General features: G+C 34.0%; 3 protein-coding genes across 3 annotated transcripts; 1 reads left to right on the top strand and 2 right to left on the bottom strand.

Moving 5' to 3' along the window:
• Positions 1 to 2,769: 2,769 nt before the first annotated feature.
• Positions 2,770 to 6,094, bottom strand: LOC132273164 (uncharacterized). Its single transcript, XM_059774186.1, has 3 exons — positions 5,950 to 6,094; positions 4,479 to 4,627; positions 2,770 to 3,234 (listed from the first exon to the last, which is right to left on the bottom strand). Exons 1-3 carry the CDS (start codon positions 6,092 to 6,094, stop codon positions 2,770 to 2,772), a joined length of 759 nt encoding a protein of 252 aa, XP_059630169.1.
• A 4,235-nt stretch (positions 6,095 to 10,329) lies between these two features.
• LOC132275292 (translationally-controlled tumor protein homolog) lies at positions 10,330 to 12,716 on the top strand. Its single transcript, XM_059776753.1, has 5 exons — positions 10,330 to 10,484; positions 11,520 to 11,593; positions 11,820 to 11,948; positions 12,038 to 12,195; positions 12,359 to 12,716. The coding sequence occupies exons 1-5, from the start codon at positions 10,457 to 10,459 to the stop codon at positions 12,474 to 12,476; spliced, it is 507 nt and encodes a 168-aa protein (XP_059632736.1). The 5' UTR covers positions 10,330 to 10,456; the 3' UTR covers positions 12,477 to 12,716.
• Positions 12,717 to 12,962: 246 nt separating this feature from the next.
• Positions 12,963 to 14,412, bottom strand: LOC132275293 (universal stress protein PHOS34-like). The gene is made up of 4 exons (XM_059776754.1): positions 13,956 to 14,412; positions 13,555 to 13,649; positions 13,337 to 13,458; positions 12,963 to 13,214 (listed from the first exon to the last, which is right to left on the bottom strand). The coding sequence occupies exons 1-4, from the start codon at positions 14,128 to 14,130 to the stop codon at positions 13,115 to 13,117; spliced, it is 492 nt and encodes a 163-aa protein (XP_059632737.1). The 5' UTR covers positions 14,131 to 14,412; the 3' UTR covers positions 12,963 to 13,114.
• Positions 14,413 to 17,596: the final 3,184 nt, after the last annotated feature.

The following is a 17,596-nucleotide window of genomic DNA, read 5'->3' as shown; positions in this document are numbered from 1 at the left end:
TATCCGATTTGTTTTAAGTAACGGAGGGATTATCCAATCCAATGACAGATCTAGTGCTAAGGCAGCCTCACTGTATTCGATTCAACATTTTGGTTGGTAAAGACAACCAAGAACCCGAGGCAATGATATTATTCAGGAAAAAAATGACCAAGTTGAGAACTTACTTGGTAGAACAATAAGTGGGAATTGTGAGTTAAGTTGGATAGTGGAAGAGGAATAAAATTTAAGGATATTTGAAACCTCAAAGTTTATATTTGTAATTAATTATAACTATAAAAAACACACACACACACTAGATTTATGGAGACTTTATCATATTATTTATTTTATCTATAGCATAATAATAAAAGGAGGGAGCACGTGAGAGATGATTTTACCCCCAAGCTGGAGGAGCTTCTGAGTATCCATTGAAGGGGGACCACTCAGGTTCTTGAGGTGCAGGTGGATTCTGTAAAGCCAGAATTAATCAAAACATGTAAAAAATAATGTTAAAAGAAATAAAGTCAAAAATATTACAGTAAGAAGTAATGTTAAAGGAAACAAGTCAAAGACATTATTGATATAGTTGTATGACATAAACATGGAGACAAGAGTTGAATCCTAGGTCTCATATGAGGCATAAAATTGCAAATTAATAATGGAAAACTATCCTAAAAGCAAAATAAATAGTGGAAGAAACCAACGGAAGTGTCCAATTGGGTCCCACAAGATGCATCTAAAGACTGGACATAGCAATAACAATTTTGTTCGCCAAACCATATTTCTTGCCCGCTTTTAATGGAACGGATATGGAAAACTTTTTTATTTCGTAAGATGAGCTTAATGTCACGGGCTTAGAGTTTTAGCACCACTCTAACTACTCCCGTGTGACACCAAGACGTTGTTTCTACTCTCACAAGTACTTGGTCAGCTTAACTCCCGTGTCCACCTTAGCCAACGCACTCCCCTCGTGCGCTTACTAGTGTTGTAGTGGCCCTCACCCTTTCCTCACTTGGCTTGCACACTCACACACATTAAGGCACTTAAGTTGGAAAGGAAAAAACACTTCTATTACTTCAAAGAAAGCTTTTTACAAGGCTAGCTCTCAAACTCTCTACAAGGCTCTTGAGACTCATTCTAAGACTTGATGGCTACAAAATGAAGTCCTACTCCTATTTATAGGCACCCCTATCCCTAATGGACGGCTAGAATACATTCTAACCAACGGTGGAGATCGATTCTCTAGAATCTTCTCCCACCTTCTTCACACTTTCATATATATCTACAAGTATCTACAATATCCTAAAACTCTCCATATTACTCCACACAATTTTAGAGAATTCTAGAATATACTACACAGATCTGCACATTTCTACACATATCTAGAATCTTCTACACAACTCTAAACTATTCCGAAAGACTCTAGAAACTCCCATACAATGCAATCGTCATGCAGCGTCTTACTCAGCGCCTGTGATTCGCAACCTCCATAGGCGGGGCGTAACATTCTTCTCCACCCATTTCCGTGACACTTTCGTCACGGTTTTTTTAGCTGACCCAGCCTCTTGCAGGTCATCAGCGCTTACGCATATGTCCTTGGCCCAAACGTACGCGCGCCCTTCGGGAGATGTGAGGTCCTCACGAGCTCCATCGTGTTGACTGCCACCTCTGGACTCTCCTTCCTACCCACGAGCGGCACCATGCATGCGGTTTTGTCTTCCTTGCCTCCAAGTATCATCAAAACACCAAGGCATGGTAGTGGTGCGGCGTTATTCCTGTCTATGAACTCCAGCCCCAACACCATGTCGTAGTCGTCCATCTCGCAACCTGGAAGTCGGCCTTGCCCTTCCACCCTTGCATGCATAGCTCCACTTCCTTGAACACTCTGCTCATGTGTGCCTCCTCGGAGTTGACAGTCTTGATCCAGCCCTCCGTCTTGCGCATCTCCAAGCCAAGTCGCTGCGCCTCCTTCGGGGTAACGAAGTTGTGTGTGGCATCCGTATCCACCAACACTTGTACGGTTTTGCCACCAACCTGCGCATCCACATAGCGCACCCCGGCTATCTTCTTCACTTTGCCCTTCTTTTTTATGTCATGTGTCATGCTGCTCAGTATCTGCATAGCCCTCATGCACCTATCTTCGTCGCTGCTCATATCGTCCATCTTACCCTTGCCCTTATCCTTCACAAAGGCGCTCATAATCTTCTTGTTGGGGCAGTGTCGCAATATGTGCGGCCCATCGTACAAATAGCACTTCAGCTCCCACTTGGCCTTGTCGCGGCGCTCCCCTTTGCCACTGGCCTTGGACCTCTTTCCATGGCCCCTGCCCTTGTCATAGCATGGGCGTCTGTCCTCATCGTTGGGCTCATCATCGCTGGACTTGGGCGAGCCCCCTTTCTTGGAGTGCCGATCTCCCCTACCTTTGTCGTGGTCCCTCCTAGGAGACGTGGCACTCTTGTCATCATACCTAAAGTCTTCAAGGCATTCCGCTATAGTCATAGCAGATGCCAAGTCTCTAGGCTCCCTCTTCCTAAGCTCTGTGGCCATCCAAGACTGCAACCCATCTATGAACAAGCACACGCGTTGCCGCTCCGACATCTCTGGGATCTCCAACATCAAATTGGAGTACTCATTCACATACTCCCTTATGTTGCTCTTCTGCTTCAGGTGCCTTAAGTTGATCATGGTGAGGTTCTCGACGTACTCGGGGTAGAACTATCTCTTGAGCGGCCTCTTGAACTCCTCCCATTTGTCAATTGCTCTTGCGCCCCTACCGGTGAAGCGTTGCCTTCACCATAGAGCGGCAGTATCCGTGAGGTACATAGTGCATGTCTGCATCTTCTTCTCATCATCCTCGATCTCCATACACTCGAAGTACCGCTGCATGTGCCAGAAGAAGTTGTCAATTTGGCGAGCATTCGTTGCCCCATCATATTCCTTGGGCTCTGACGCCTCCTTCTTCCTTGGCTTCACCACGACCTCACGCGCCTGGGAGAACTCCTTCTTGCACTCGGCAATCTCCACGCGCAAGTCGTCTACCCGATCATGCAAATCCCTTTCCTTCTCTCGTGCTTTGTTAGTGATGCTATCAATCAACTCGTAAAGCTCCGCCATCTTTCTCTCGAGCCTGTTAAACTTGGTCTCCGTGTAAACCAAGTGTGTGGCAAGCTTCTCTTCCAAGCTCTGCTCCAAGACATGGATATGGTGTTCTCCTCCGCTAGCCATGTCTACTCCAACGAAGCTTCCTTCACGAACCTGCTCTGATACCAATTGTCACGGGCTTAGAGTTTCAGCACTACTCTAGCTACTACCGTGCGGCACCAAAACGTTCTTTCTACTCTCGCAAGTACTTAGGCAGCTTAACTCCCATGCCCACCTTAGCCAACGCACTCCCCTCGTGCGCTTACTAGTGTTGTAGTGGCTCTCGCCCTCTCCTCACTTGGCTTGCACACTCACACACACTAAGGCACTTAAGTTGGTAAGGAAGGAACACTTCTGTTACTTCAAAGAATGCTTTGTACAAGGTTAGTTCTCAAACTCTCTACAAGGTTCTCAAGACTCACTCTAGGACTTGATGGCTACAAAATGAAGTCTTACTCCTATTTATAGGCACCCCCATCCCTAATGGACGGCTAGAATGCATTCTAACCGACTGTGAAGATCGATTCTCTAGAATCTTATCCCACCTTCTTCACATTTTCATACATATCTACAAGTATCTACAATATTCTAGAACTCTCCATATTACTCCACACAATTCTGGAGAACTCTAGAATATACTACACATATCTACACATTTCTACACATATCTAGAATCTTCTACACAATTCTAGACTATTCCGGAAGACTCTAGAAACTCTCATGCCATGCAATCGCCATGCAGATTCCTACTCAGCGCCTGCGTGTCGCAACCTCCATAGGCAGTGCGTGACATTAGGCTCACAATAAAAAAAATGCATAAATTAGGCAGGATGGGGCAATTACGAGTTCACTTATCTCCCAATGAGGCGGGTATAGGCTTTGTGAAATTAATCCATCCCGGGTATGGTATTCTTATTAATTAAACGGTGCAGAAATGGATTTAGACAAACCCATGCCCCGCCCCGTTGCCATCCCTAACCCTAACTGAACAACAGTTAAGTGGTTTCCTTCTATTAGAGTATCATCACTCTTAAAGAATATAACGGCTATGAGGATCAACTAGAGCCTTGATACTAGAGTAAAACACCATTGCAGATCAAATACGGAAATAGATACAAGCTACTACTTTCTCTTCCATAGCAACAAATCATAAAAACATCTAGTTATCAGTCATTTTTACATAACACCTGGACTGTACTATATGCTAGCAGATTTGTAATTGCATACATAACTTATTACGTAGTAATATATAACATTCACTGAAGAATCTACAATATCTAGTGTTTTTTTGCTGTGACTATTAGTTTGACACGGAAAAAAAAAAAAAAATCACACACAAAGTGTGACAAAGGCTTTACCATGTTAAGTGGATGAAGCTCATCGTCATCTTCATTATCAATGCTTTGATCAAAACCTCCCGCAGCAAATAGCCATTTGCCGTGTTCTGTTACCCGACAGTTTGGACACTGCATTGCCCCTTTAATGTTGAACTCAGAGCCAATGCAATCTGGCAGAAAACATTAAAAAAACATAAGATTTGTCCAAGCATTAGTAAACTTTATGGTACAAAATGAAATAATTTCGTATTCAAATTAAGTAAGCTGGAAATAAAGAATATTCACATCAATATGTCTCCTGAACGATAGAATTAGTAATATATTCTTGATCAAAGGATGTCAATAGTAGCTTCTTCTTTTTAAAAAAAAAAACGAATGACGTCAATATTAAATAGAAGTTACTAAGTGAATAAAGCTAGCGAATATGATTATCTTGAGGTTTATGGAATTTTAGCTTCAAATGTAAATTTTGCATTACAAAGTTAAGTACTAAACTTCAACAATGATTTTATGTGCAAAAAATAAATAAATCATGTCCAACCTACTACTCTATACGTGTGTGCTTTAGTGAGTAAAGTAACAAACATAAAAGAATTCTCGAGATCGACCACAAAAATTTATACTTGAAGATCTATTTAACCCTTATTTACATCCTAACTATTTTATATAAATTTAATAAATTATTATCTTAGATATTTGAAATTAATAACATTTAAAATCTTTCCCTAATACGTCCACAGAAAAATTAAAAAGCATTACTGTCATTTAGAAAGACAGTTTGTTGGATTTCAGCATAACAAAATTGTATAACGGAAAGTTTGCATGGGAAGAAAAATGATTCTCTCCCCGAATTCAATGCTCCGAAGGACTTCTAACCTTCAGATGCACTATTGTAATAATTCAAAATAGTGATTCGGCTCACCAAATTCGGTGAGTCTATCCGTGCTCATATTGAAAATAATGATTTTTACCTGAATTTTTCCATTTGCATATATACTATTTTATATATGCAAGCATGTGGTTTATACCCCCAATCAGCCCTCCTTTACAATTGAAGCACTTAAAATCTTTATCATGAACGCACCTAAAATTGTCAAAAGAGCTACGACCAAACTCTTAAAATGACACATGCAGATAACTTGGGTTTCCAAATCTCAAAAACCACTGTGTTCAACTACAGATCGATCTTTCATAGATCTACAGTAATTCCAATACATTCTTTTAAAGTAAAGAATTAATAATCCAAAAAGAGGAAATAATAAAAAAGCAAAACAAAAGGAGAAAATAAAAAATAAAAATTTAGAAAAGAAAATTAAGATGTAAAAGAATTTTATGCATAAAGAGAAAATACATATATAATCAAGGGGATCTTCAACCGAGTACAGAATATAAACAATGTGCTGCATGTGAAAATAAATATATATTTATATGTTTATATATTGTCATGTGTATGCATGTATGGTTAGATTTGAAAAAATGAAATGTGACATACCAAGATGAAAAACATGACCGCATTGAAGTCTTGCTGTTGACCTCCTATGGTTATCAACAACAACCTCTAAGCAGATGGAGCACTGTGGAGCAGAAGATTCAGTGTCCATGGATGACGACGATGATGATGCTGTTCCTTGAGCCATGGCAAAGAAAAAGAGAGCTCAAACTCAAAAACCCTTGAATTTTTATTTTTTTTCCTGAAAATTAACCCTAGAATTGATTGTTGAGAACAAACAAAGAAAATGATGAAGAGTAGTATATATGCAGATACTATAATCACACTCAGGTATATATACAGATACTACAATAATTATATATATATATATGTATGTATGTATATCCACTGACTTGCTATATATACAGACACTGGTTATGGACACTCGTGAAGCAACCAGAATGCTTCGTGTCCAACATTTCTAATTGCCAATTCTAGTAACAAGGACGTACGGTCAAATATGGAATTAATATGTGTCCATGAGTTTTTATTGTCTGTGCTACGGTTCATGATAATGATTTTCTTGAATCTTGTGATACCGTGGGGATCCATGCCTTGTTTAATTGATATTTTGAAATAAATTAAATTTTGAACTAACTTTCCAAAATATTCTTTATATATCTATATATATTTCCTTCAGACCAGAACCTTTTGAAATAAAAGTAATCTGTCAATTATTTGGAGGTAATATTTCCACCTGAAGGGAGTGAATAAAATTTTGTCCTAAAAAATGTAGATATCATACTCCATGCAAAAGATTGGTGTTTTTTTATTAGATTTGAAGGCGGAGTTGTTTGATAACAAGATGGAGTTCTTAATTTTGAATAGATTAATAGCATGCAAAGGACATTTAAAGTGGGGGTTAAAATTTCAGGTGGAGGACACGTACATATCAAATAGACCATCTTAACATTTAAAGTGGGGGATAATGGTACAAATTACCATCTTAATTTTTTTATAAACAGTACTTCCCAGTATATAAGGTAATTAAGAATAAAACTCCACAGCCATTAAAAAAAATTTCTACCCAATATTAATGATTATATTAATAATCTCTATAAGTAGATGAAGATTAAAGTAATTAACTTGGTTATTTTCGATAATTAATTAACTTGGTTTATTGGTGGGTAATTAATAATATTATTATTATTAATAAGTACGTAAGTACGTAGTATTAGTTTTTTTTTTAAATATATATATCATAATAAATGTATATAAATCTATATATATATATATATATATATATATATATATATATATATAAGGATTAGAAAAGCTCGCGTTAGTGGGTTTTACGTAAAAGACTTCTGGGAAATTGTAAACCTTTTTCATAAAAGTCGTGCAGCTGTCCATGACTTTATTACCGACAAGAGTCAGCGCGTCGATTGGTCAGCAGATTTAGTGACTTGATATTGTTAGAGTTAGATGTTCACGAGACATGTTATAAGAAAATTGAGAATACCTTGTTAGAGTCAAAATAGTTCTATGAAATTTTGTTAGTAGTATCTCATGTTTGGGAGACTTGTTAGATGTTGTTAAAGCTTCACATTCACCAGGCTTGATGGCAATAGATCGATAATACAACTATTATCATTATAAAGAAATTGATAATACTCCTTATCTTTTTTCCTTATATAGACATTTTTTTTACCTTCTACAACTCTGTATACAAATATCTCTAACACCACAAAATACTAACATTTTAGAATCAGTCCTACTTTTCACAACACTTAAAAGATTCTAGAATTTCATACTTTCAGAGTCTTCTATAACAGTTTCGGATTGTCGGTAGGAGAAAAAAAAAAAAAAAAACAACCTTAAGGCGCCCGTTAGATGCATATCATTTCTTTTAAATTATAAAGATGCTTCATGTATAATAAACATATGTATTTGTGCATATCACAATTGAGAGAAAATTTGCCACTTCATTATTCTTTCAAATGCTTAATTTTGAAGTTCTCTCCTTTTGTTATCTATGAATCTTTTAAATTGTGATTTACCTTGCTTGGTTGGAATTTTGAGTACCATATCTCAAACTTTTTCCCTAGTTTTTCAGTTTAATGTATGTTTGCCATAAATTACTTGTTCTTTTTTTAAATATATATATATAGATATATATATTTCCTGGCCCACATCTTTTGACAAGAGTCAAGTTACTTGCTCTCTTTTAAAAAAAAAAATTTGAGTTTTTGTTTTTATTTTTATTTTTTGTTTTATCTACAATGGTTCATAACGCAATAACGAGCACATGTTTACAATCTCCTTTTCACATACACAGACAGTTATCTAAAAAATACTCTGAGGGTGGCCCCAATAAAATTCAAATTCCAGACATCCAAATATGAAAATAGTACGTTTATAAAATTATTTTAACAATTTCATTGTTTCAAAATCAGTTTTTTTTTTTTTTTTTTGGGCTACTTTATGGAAATGGTAGAACAATTTTTATTTTATTTTTTTATGTTCTTCAAGGAAGCTAACTAATTAATATGGTATGAATGAACATTTATTTAATGCTTAAATCTATTATAGTTAATTAATTTTATAAAAAATATAATTAGAACAATGATTTAAAAATTATAAATATTTCATTACTTGCAGGTCTTAAAAAATTTAAGAAAAATCACTAAAATATGATATTTATTGGATTATGTTGCAAAAAATTGTGTATTAGTACACTTTAGTCCCGATGTGCGAGATGGAAAAAATTCTCAACTTGTCATAATCGATTTCATTACGTAACGTCGATACAGGCCGGATTCCATTATACTGCAACCACATCGGCAATTAATATCGCAACCGCGAACCTTAGTTATGCGCATGTGAAGTTATGAACATTTATTTACCCAAAAAAAATAATAATAATGAACATTTCAAAATATAAAAGATGTTTCATTTATCATGACTGATATTCATAACACTTTTGTTGTAACCCAATTCTTTTAAGATTCGGAAATAAAAAAGGAAAAACAATGAACTTAATTTGATTCAAAATATATATGTTTGGAATATATTGGAAATTAATTAGAATTACAATCTTATATTTCACTAAGAACAAATTAGGCAAGTTGCAAACTCACAACTAAACTAATTTACAAATCCCACCAAATTTCACCAATTTTTTTATGAAATTTGAGGACACTATACTTTGGGATTTCAAATTCCATGAAATCCAATTTCCTTTATTTATTTTTTAATTCCAAACACAAAACCTATTTTGAATTTCAATTTCCAATATTCCAAATACAATGTCAATATTACAAGTAATTAAAAAAATAGCACTTAGGTGTTGTTTAATAAAACTGAAAAATTAAGTACAACAAGCTTTAAACTGAAATCTAAGTGCTAAAGTTTTTAAGTAATAATTAAAAATAAAAATAAAAATAAAAAATTGAATTTTCAGTATTCAGTATTCAGTATTCACTGATAAGTGATATCCTATCACGTAAAATTTTACCCATTTTAAGTGATGCTTACGGGTAATATTCAAATTGTGTTATTAACGTACTTAATTAAATAAGTGCTTAATCCATTTAAATTTAAACACTAGATTAAATTATCAGAAAACACCATAGATTATTCTATCAAATGCTTAATTTTGAAGTTTTTGCTTTTGTTGTGAATATAGAATGTAAATGTTTTAACTTGTGATTTAGCCTACTTGATTGGAGTTTTGAGCACTATATATACCTCATACTTTTGCCTTAGTTGCAAGCAGTATGTTTATGAAAATTATTATTAACATTGCATTGTTTCGTAAATTATTATTTTCTTTCTTCTTCTTCTTTTTTATTATTATTTTGTTTTTTAACAACTTTTCAAAAAGGAAGAAGTAAATGAATGGAGAAAGTTTATTTAGTAAATAGATAAGAAAAAAGGGTTCCTTCTCAACCATTATAATTGATAATAAATGGCATATACACTCCTTTTATAGTTTTATATTCTTAAACTCCATGTGAAAAAAAAATAATAATAATAAATAAAAAAATAAAGAGAGAGAGAGAGAGAAGAAGAAGAAATTCATGTGATTTTTTTAAACAAAAAATAACACAAATGTCTCTAAAAAATAGAATGTAATAGTTTTTTTTTTCTTGCCACAATAGTGAAGTATGAAAGTGTATTTAATGACAATTGTCTCTTTTTTTAATTTAAAAAAAAATGTAAGAACAAAAATATAGGATGGGAAAATCAATTCCAAATGTAATAAAAAAAGGGAATAAAAAGGCCGAGTAAATGGGTTGCGTTTGCACGTTGGGCTGAAAATTGCTATTAAAAAAGCCCACACCAACAATAATGTCAAAAGGACTTGGTTGGCAATTTGTGAAAAGTCTGTCCTGTTTCCGTAATCTGAGATTCTCTTTCTGGTCCGACTCTTCTTCCCCAAACCCTCGCTATATATACTCGCTGTCTAAGCCTCTGCAAACCCTCTCTCGCTCCTTCACCGCTTTATTCCTCTTGCTATCTGCAATCTATTCCTTGTTTGGATCGATCCGAGGGCAAGTTCGCAATCATGTTGGTGTATCAGGACTTGCTTACTGGTACATATGTAGATTCAATTATATGTCTTAATAATTGTTTTTAATCTACTTTGATGAAAAAATATAGCTTTCTTATGGTACTTTGATTTTAGATCTTAAAAAATTAGATTTCTTATGGTATTTTGATGTTAGATCTTTAATACCCTGATTATGGATTGATTAGATGTATGTCCGAATTGGGATTTCCTGATTCGATTTATTGTTACTGGTTTAATATGATGCGATCTGAAATTCTATATGAAGTTCAAGAGAGTAAATTTTGATGCTTGTTATTATGTGATTGAGTGATTTGTATATTAAGATTCCATTTTTTCTGCCGTAATAGTCCGTTTGAATTGTTTGTGGAAGTAATTACTCGTTATCTTTCCACTAATTTGGATAAGTTGATATATTTACCCTTAAACCCAATAATTCTTAATCGCATAATCATGAAATTGCTTAACTTGATGAACTTAGATCTAATTTATCTTTCACTACTTTGGAGAAGTTGATATCTTTACCCTTAAACCCGATAAATTTTTAATCGTAGACCCATGAAATTGTTTTATGTGATGTACTTGGATCTTGTTTATGTTTTATATAACACATTACCACCCACCAAAAAGAAAAGACCAAAAAATAAAAATAAAAGAAACAAAAGGAAATAAAAAGTAAGGTGTTGTGTCCATGAATTTAAGTTGTCGACGTAGATTCTGGGTTTTGTTTATAATATATAGTCTGTGGAGGGATTTGATGAATTTCTGGTTTTATTGACTATTGAAGTTGATATGATAATGATGATGATATTGATGGTTGGAGAGATTGTTTTTCCTTTCATATAGGGTACTGTTATACCCATGATCTGCCATGTCAGCCTGGCCTCACCCAGGAATTTGATTTTGCAAGATCAGTAGTATTTCTGAGTTTACCTGGTTACTTGATTGAGCAAAAGTCAGTTCAAATTATTCTCTGGTCTTGGTTAATTTTTTTATCTGAACCTGTAGCATTTAAAAGCACATGCACTGTTGTTCATGTGAATGTTTTTGTTAATTTCAGGTGACGAGCTTCTCTCGGATTCGTTTCCATACAAGGAAATCCACAACGGCGTGCTCTGGGAAGTCGAGGGAAAGGTTAGGACTTCCTTTTCCTCCCTTGTTTATCTTTTGTTAATGTTTGATATCATATTATACTATTAGTCACACAAGCAATACTATACTCAAGTAATGTTGTACTTGGTTATGTTAGTTTAGAAGTTGGATTTATTTGTTAGATGTTGCTTTATCAATATACAATATACAATATACAATATACAATGTATGTGGCAATCATTACATTGTGATAATTTGTCTATTGCAGTGGGTTGTTCAAGGAGCTATTGATGTGGATATCGGTGCAAACCCTTCTGCTGAAGGTGGCGAAGACGATGAGGGTGTTGATGACAAATCTGTGAAGGTGGTTGACATTGTTGACACATTCAGACTCCAGGTTAGTTGTGCTCCTTGCATGTGCAGCTCTTGAAGTTGGGAAATTTTGTGAAGCTAAAGTTTTAACATATGAACTTTCTACACTTATAGGAACAACCTGCTTTTGATAAGAAGCAGTTTGTTGCATTTATCAAGAAGTATATCAAGTCGTTGACACCAAAGCTGGAAGCAGAGAAGCAAGAGGAATTCAAAAAGAACATTGAGGGAGCAACTAAGTACCTGCTCTCGAAGCTCAGTGACCTCCAATTGTAAGTGCCTTACTGTCTAGTCTCTTTGCACAAAATGCTCAATCCATCAGACTATCACCCGTTAATCCCTCTCAAATATTAGCCTTCATATATATCGTCTGGTGTTCACATTTTTTATATGTTGTGAGGAAAAACCATAATGGGGTTGCATGGTATTTTACAGTTTTGTGGGGGAGGGCATGCACGATGACAGCACCTTGGTTTTTGCTTACTACAAAGACGGTGCCACTGACCCGACATTTTTGTATTTCGGACATGGCTTAAAGGAGGTCAAGTGTTAAGAAAGAGAAAATGGTGACACTGAGCTTCAGATTGGTGCTTGCTTCAGTTTTAGTTATTGCATTTTTTTCTTGCCTTGGTAGTGTGGAACTTAAAAGGTTATGCCATATTGTTTGATACTTTTTCTGGATCATGCGTTTGTCTTAACTTAATTGTGGTTTTGTTCAAGTCTGACTAATGAACTGTACGTCGCCTGTGAGTCTTGTTATAAATTTATAGCATATCTAGTATAAGTTGGCATCCATTAGTGTCTCCTCTTGAGAAAGTACTTGTGAAAATAACTATTGGGTGACGATGATTTTGACTCTTGGAATTTGTTCGTCCCATCAATCTTGCTCCATTTCATCAAAATTGGTTTTGGAAACCAATATGGTGGTGGTTAAATGTTCTGATGCAGTTTGGATTATATTACCAGATGCAGTAATTTTAGAGCCAGTAAAGTTTGATTAACTAAAAACTTTGCTACTTAAAAATGGAGAAATTGCTGAGATTAATCATGAATGCAACATCCTACACCAAACAATATATTAATTAAAAGTCGCATAGAATCAAAACATAATTGAGATAATAAATAGAGGCCAAAGCAGTTGTTTCAATCAGCCACCTATTTGGTAGCAGCTAGATAGCAGATAAAAATGGCTCATTTTGGGGAGGTGGCGGTGGTCTTGGGCTGCTTTACGATCATTACAGTGCTGTTAGCATGGTGAGAGCAGTAATCGCTTACGCTGCCTAAAACGGCCCTGCATTACATTACATATGTAGAATATCAGTGCCAATTTGTATCAGTAAATAAATGTTACAATTAATAACATTACATTAATTTTAAACCTCGTGCAATGAAGCAATTGGTATGGATTTGTACCTTTTGAAAGCTCCATAACCATGGCTTCCCAGGACCAAGACAGATGCATGGAATTTCTCTACTGCCTCACACATCACATTCCGGGCATCACCTTCCATCACCTCTACTTCAACATCAGGTACCTGCGGATATATATAATTGCAAGTATCCAAAAATGAGTATATATATATATATATAATAACAATATTCTTACATAATAACATGGAAGTGATTATTACCGATTTTTTTTCACAAACTTCTTTAGCCTTGTCAACAACTCGCTGTGCAACCCTCTTCAGATCAGCATCCACAAGTGGTATAATATCAGCAGTTCCTGTATAAACATTTTTGTACCACAAAATTGTACAAACAAATTAGACCAAGAGCATCGACGCTTTATATATATAGATTATAATTTTGAAAACGCACAAATATGATTGCTTTCTATAGGATTACTTTTCACCGAAATAAATGTTGAGCAGTAATTTAGCACTAAATTAGGGATACCGACTTTATAGTATTCCGGTGAATGAACACTAAGTAATTGTGGGTGATGAAAAGAAATATTAAATCACCTGAAGTAGCCAATAATTTGATGGGAGTTAATGCACGGTTTGAATAGAAAGAAGAAATAAATTACCAAAAGCCATAGGGGTAGCTATAACAGTAGATGGAGCAGTTTTAGCATGAACGACGATGAGCTTGAATAAACCATTCTGAGGAGGAGTGAAGAAATGGTCGAGAGTCCACTCCAGAGCGTAGAAGCTATGGGCACTGTCGTCCAGTCCCACCACCATCACTTGTTTCTCTTGCATTTTGATGTCGATCGAATCAGAGCTTTACCCTACTTTTTTTTTTGGTTGATTAATTCAAAATTCGAAGCTGATGGTATTTGCTTTAGCGATTCGTGAAGAGTGAAAAGTCTGTTATATATGCTACTTCTGAGATGCTCCGGCATTGACGGAACGTCTGTTGGAACTCTGTGATTGAAGGAGAGGAGAGGAGAGGACTATACGTCCAACTACCTTGTTCAACAAACAACTGTCGTTTACAGAATGAATGGCTAGGAGATGTTTGAGGGGGAGTCCAAAAGATAGCAAAGAAATGACATTGACAAATAAATAGGTCAACACGGGCATAATGTAATGCCAATGGTTTCAAATATGCTACCCATAATCGCGCCAATGCATAAATTTTGGATAACTGGCCGACATATAAATATTAATGATAATTATGAATTTAATATAAGTGGGTAGTAATATGATTGTTAAAGACTGTAATTTAGTAATATCTTCTCACTTAAAGAGGTAGTGATCCTTGGAGTAGCGTGAAAATAAATGAGTGTGCAAGTTTTTTTTTTCCCAATAAAACAATAAATAGAGAGAAAAAAAAAAAAATAGTGGGTGGTAATATGAATTATAATTAATTTTTTATGAGAGGTAGGTGCATTGTGCGACTTGTCCCTCACCCTTTGGATGAGATTGACTGCACAATCATACATAGGTAACATCCCCGTTTCAAATTTTGCTGAAATTTATGATAATTTTGAAGTAAAATGAAAGGGATTCTGATCCAAATATGAAAATCTAGATACCATCCTTGGAGAGAGTTGTGATCATTGACATACATTTCTTATATAGTAAATTATGCTTCTTTCTGGGATAGTCTGATAATAACAAAGGCTCTCATCTCACTTCTTGAGGTGGAGAGTTCGAATTCCCTTTAGTTATTCTCTGATGATTTTTCTGATAATTGTCCAGTGCATCATAATTTAGTGATTGTTTGTTTTTCATTTGAATGAACTTCAAGAAGGTTAAATTTGTAATTTTCAAATAAAAATTATCTACATTTTAATTTAACATTAAACAGATTAGTTTTGTTATTTCACAATTAATACAACTTTGGAATAACATGATAAATTTTGTAGATTAGGGAGGTATTTTATTTTTATTGAGGCAATATACATATTTTGTTTATAGTAAAAGGAGATTTTATGATTTTAGCTCCTTGTTTTTTATTTTTGTTTTTTTGGCAATCACAAGCGTGGAATCATAGGAGTCTTTTCACATCTTAAAAAGTTATAATCCTAATACAACAATTGTAACTGTAGCACTTGGTAAGAAACTTACACACCCATTTTGCTTTTTTGGAGATTTGAATCCTCACCGTCTATTTTGAAATATAAAAAAGATATCACTGTGTCACAAGGCCCTTGATACTATGGCATAAATATTTGCACTATCAAAGTTTAAAAAGTTGTATATATGAAGCAATCAAACACAAGTCCTTATCAAAAACTATAAATAAATAAAAATAAATAAAAAATGGAACACTTGTATTCATTAATATTCATTTATCAAAATTAATAAATATGAAAATTTGGTGGATGCCATAGCTACAAAGGACAGCAACATATCTAGCTAATCTATAGTATAAGTCAAGAAATGATGGGATTAACTTTAATTCAAATTTGCAAAGGACCTCAACCTCACATGCTTTAACTTAAAGCAAGGCTTTATTCAAAAGAAGTGTGCTAGAAGACACACACACATATATATATATGTGATAAGTTAGGCCTCATCAAAAAGCTTCATGGGCCCACTTTGAGATCCACCAACATCATTCACCCTAACCTCTTTCAGGTAAAACAATGGGTTGAGTAACAAGGTCTCTTCATTATCAATTTTACTCATATACGAACAAAAAAAAGGTAATCTAAAAAAATTCATAATTTTATATTTTCAATAAAATTGTATTCAGATGCATGAAATTAGAATTTTGGTATTGAAATTAAAATTGATAAAATTTTAAAAATAATAATAATTTAATTTTCTTATTTTTTTTTTTAATTCTAACAATTTTAATTACAAACTCCAATTCCACATTCCACATGGCCAAACACTTGGATTTATATAATCACATTGCTGCCATCAACACAACTCAAAACCTTCAATTCATTGATGTAAACACAGTATCATGCTAAATACATTGGAAAGAGACAGTGTGATTATAAAGGTACCTACTCAAATATAATGTTGATAAATTCAATGGATTTTTTTTTTTTTTTTTTTTTTTTTTTGAAAGGTGTGATTAATGGATGGGTTGACAATAGTTTCTATGAACACTTAGGTTTTACATATAAGGAAGATGATTCTTGCATCGAATAGTTGTAGTAAATTACTAGATTTATTTTTTTAATTGGTCAATTATGCAACGCCTTCTACTTAATTGTATTTGGTATAAGTAGCCAATTAAAATTATTCGGTTAAACAATTAGTGTTCAGTATAAGTATCACTACTCCATATAATTTAAAATTAAAATTTTCATTTTACGTTTATATATGATCATATTGCACTAAATTAATATAAAAACTTATATATGTTGTGAAAGATAACTGTCGCAATATTTACAGACTTTTGTGGACTCACCATAAATAATACTCCCCCGGTCCCTTATTAGTAGTCTATTTTTCTTTTTTTACATGTCCCAAATTAGTTATCCTCTTTGAAAAATCAAAGTATCTTTTCTTTATATTTCCATTATTGTCCTTTATCTTTTTAAAAAATTTCAAACTTTATAACTATATATATTTAAATTAAAAAGGACAATTTGGTAATTTTAAAATGGGACAATGCATTAATTGTATATTCCTTTAAAAAGTTATAAAACTAAAGATGGACAACTAATAAGAGACGAAGATAGTAATGTGTCACAATCCACTTATAAGTGCAGTGACAATTGCCTATTATAACAAATAACTATTCTTAATTAACATATGTCAAAAATGTATAATTATATTTTGTTTTCCAAACTACCAATTATTGACGATAATAAAAAAAATCACATTATGATTGTAGGCCTACGTGGGATTTGGTTCATAAATACTTGACATCCAAGATTTACTTTGACACAATAAATGCATACTTTGGTTTTGACTTTTGAGTTTAAACTCACATTTCTCTCTTATTACACCGACATGTTAAGATGTGATTGCTTACTTTTTAACTAGAGTCTCATAATTTCACCAAAAGGAATTTACGGAAAACAACCTTAATTTTGCAAACTAACTTTGTTTAATTAAATAATTAAGTAGTTTTATTTTTTATTTAAAAAAAAAAAGACTCTTTTGTCGTTGAAGTGTAATTGTTATCCAAAACCATAAAATGTTAAATTTCCTTTTTTTTTCTCTCTCTCTTTTTAATTTTAAATTTAAATTTATTTTTATTTATTTTTTATGGTTTAAATGTAACTTGAGCGCAAAAGGAATCCAAAGAGCATTC

Source organism: Cornus florida, unplaced genomic scaffold (genome assembly GCF_030987335.1).
Source record: "Cornus florida cultivar Cherokee Brave unplaced genomic scaffold, ASM3098733v1 CherokeeBrave_3.0.0_Hap2_Chr09, whole genome shotgun sequence".
NCBI classification, from domain to species: Eukaryota; Viridiplantae; Streptophyta; class Magnoliopsida; order Cornales; family Cornaceae; genus Cornus; species Cornus florida.
Note: the sequence above shows the minus strand (reverse complement) of the source record. Positions and strands in the feature narration are given on the sequence as shown.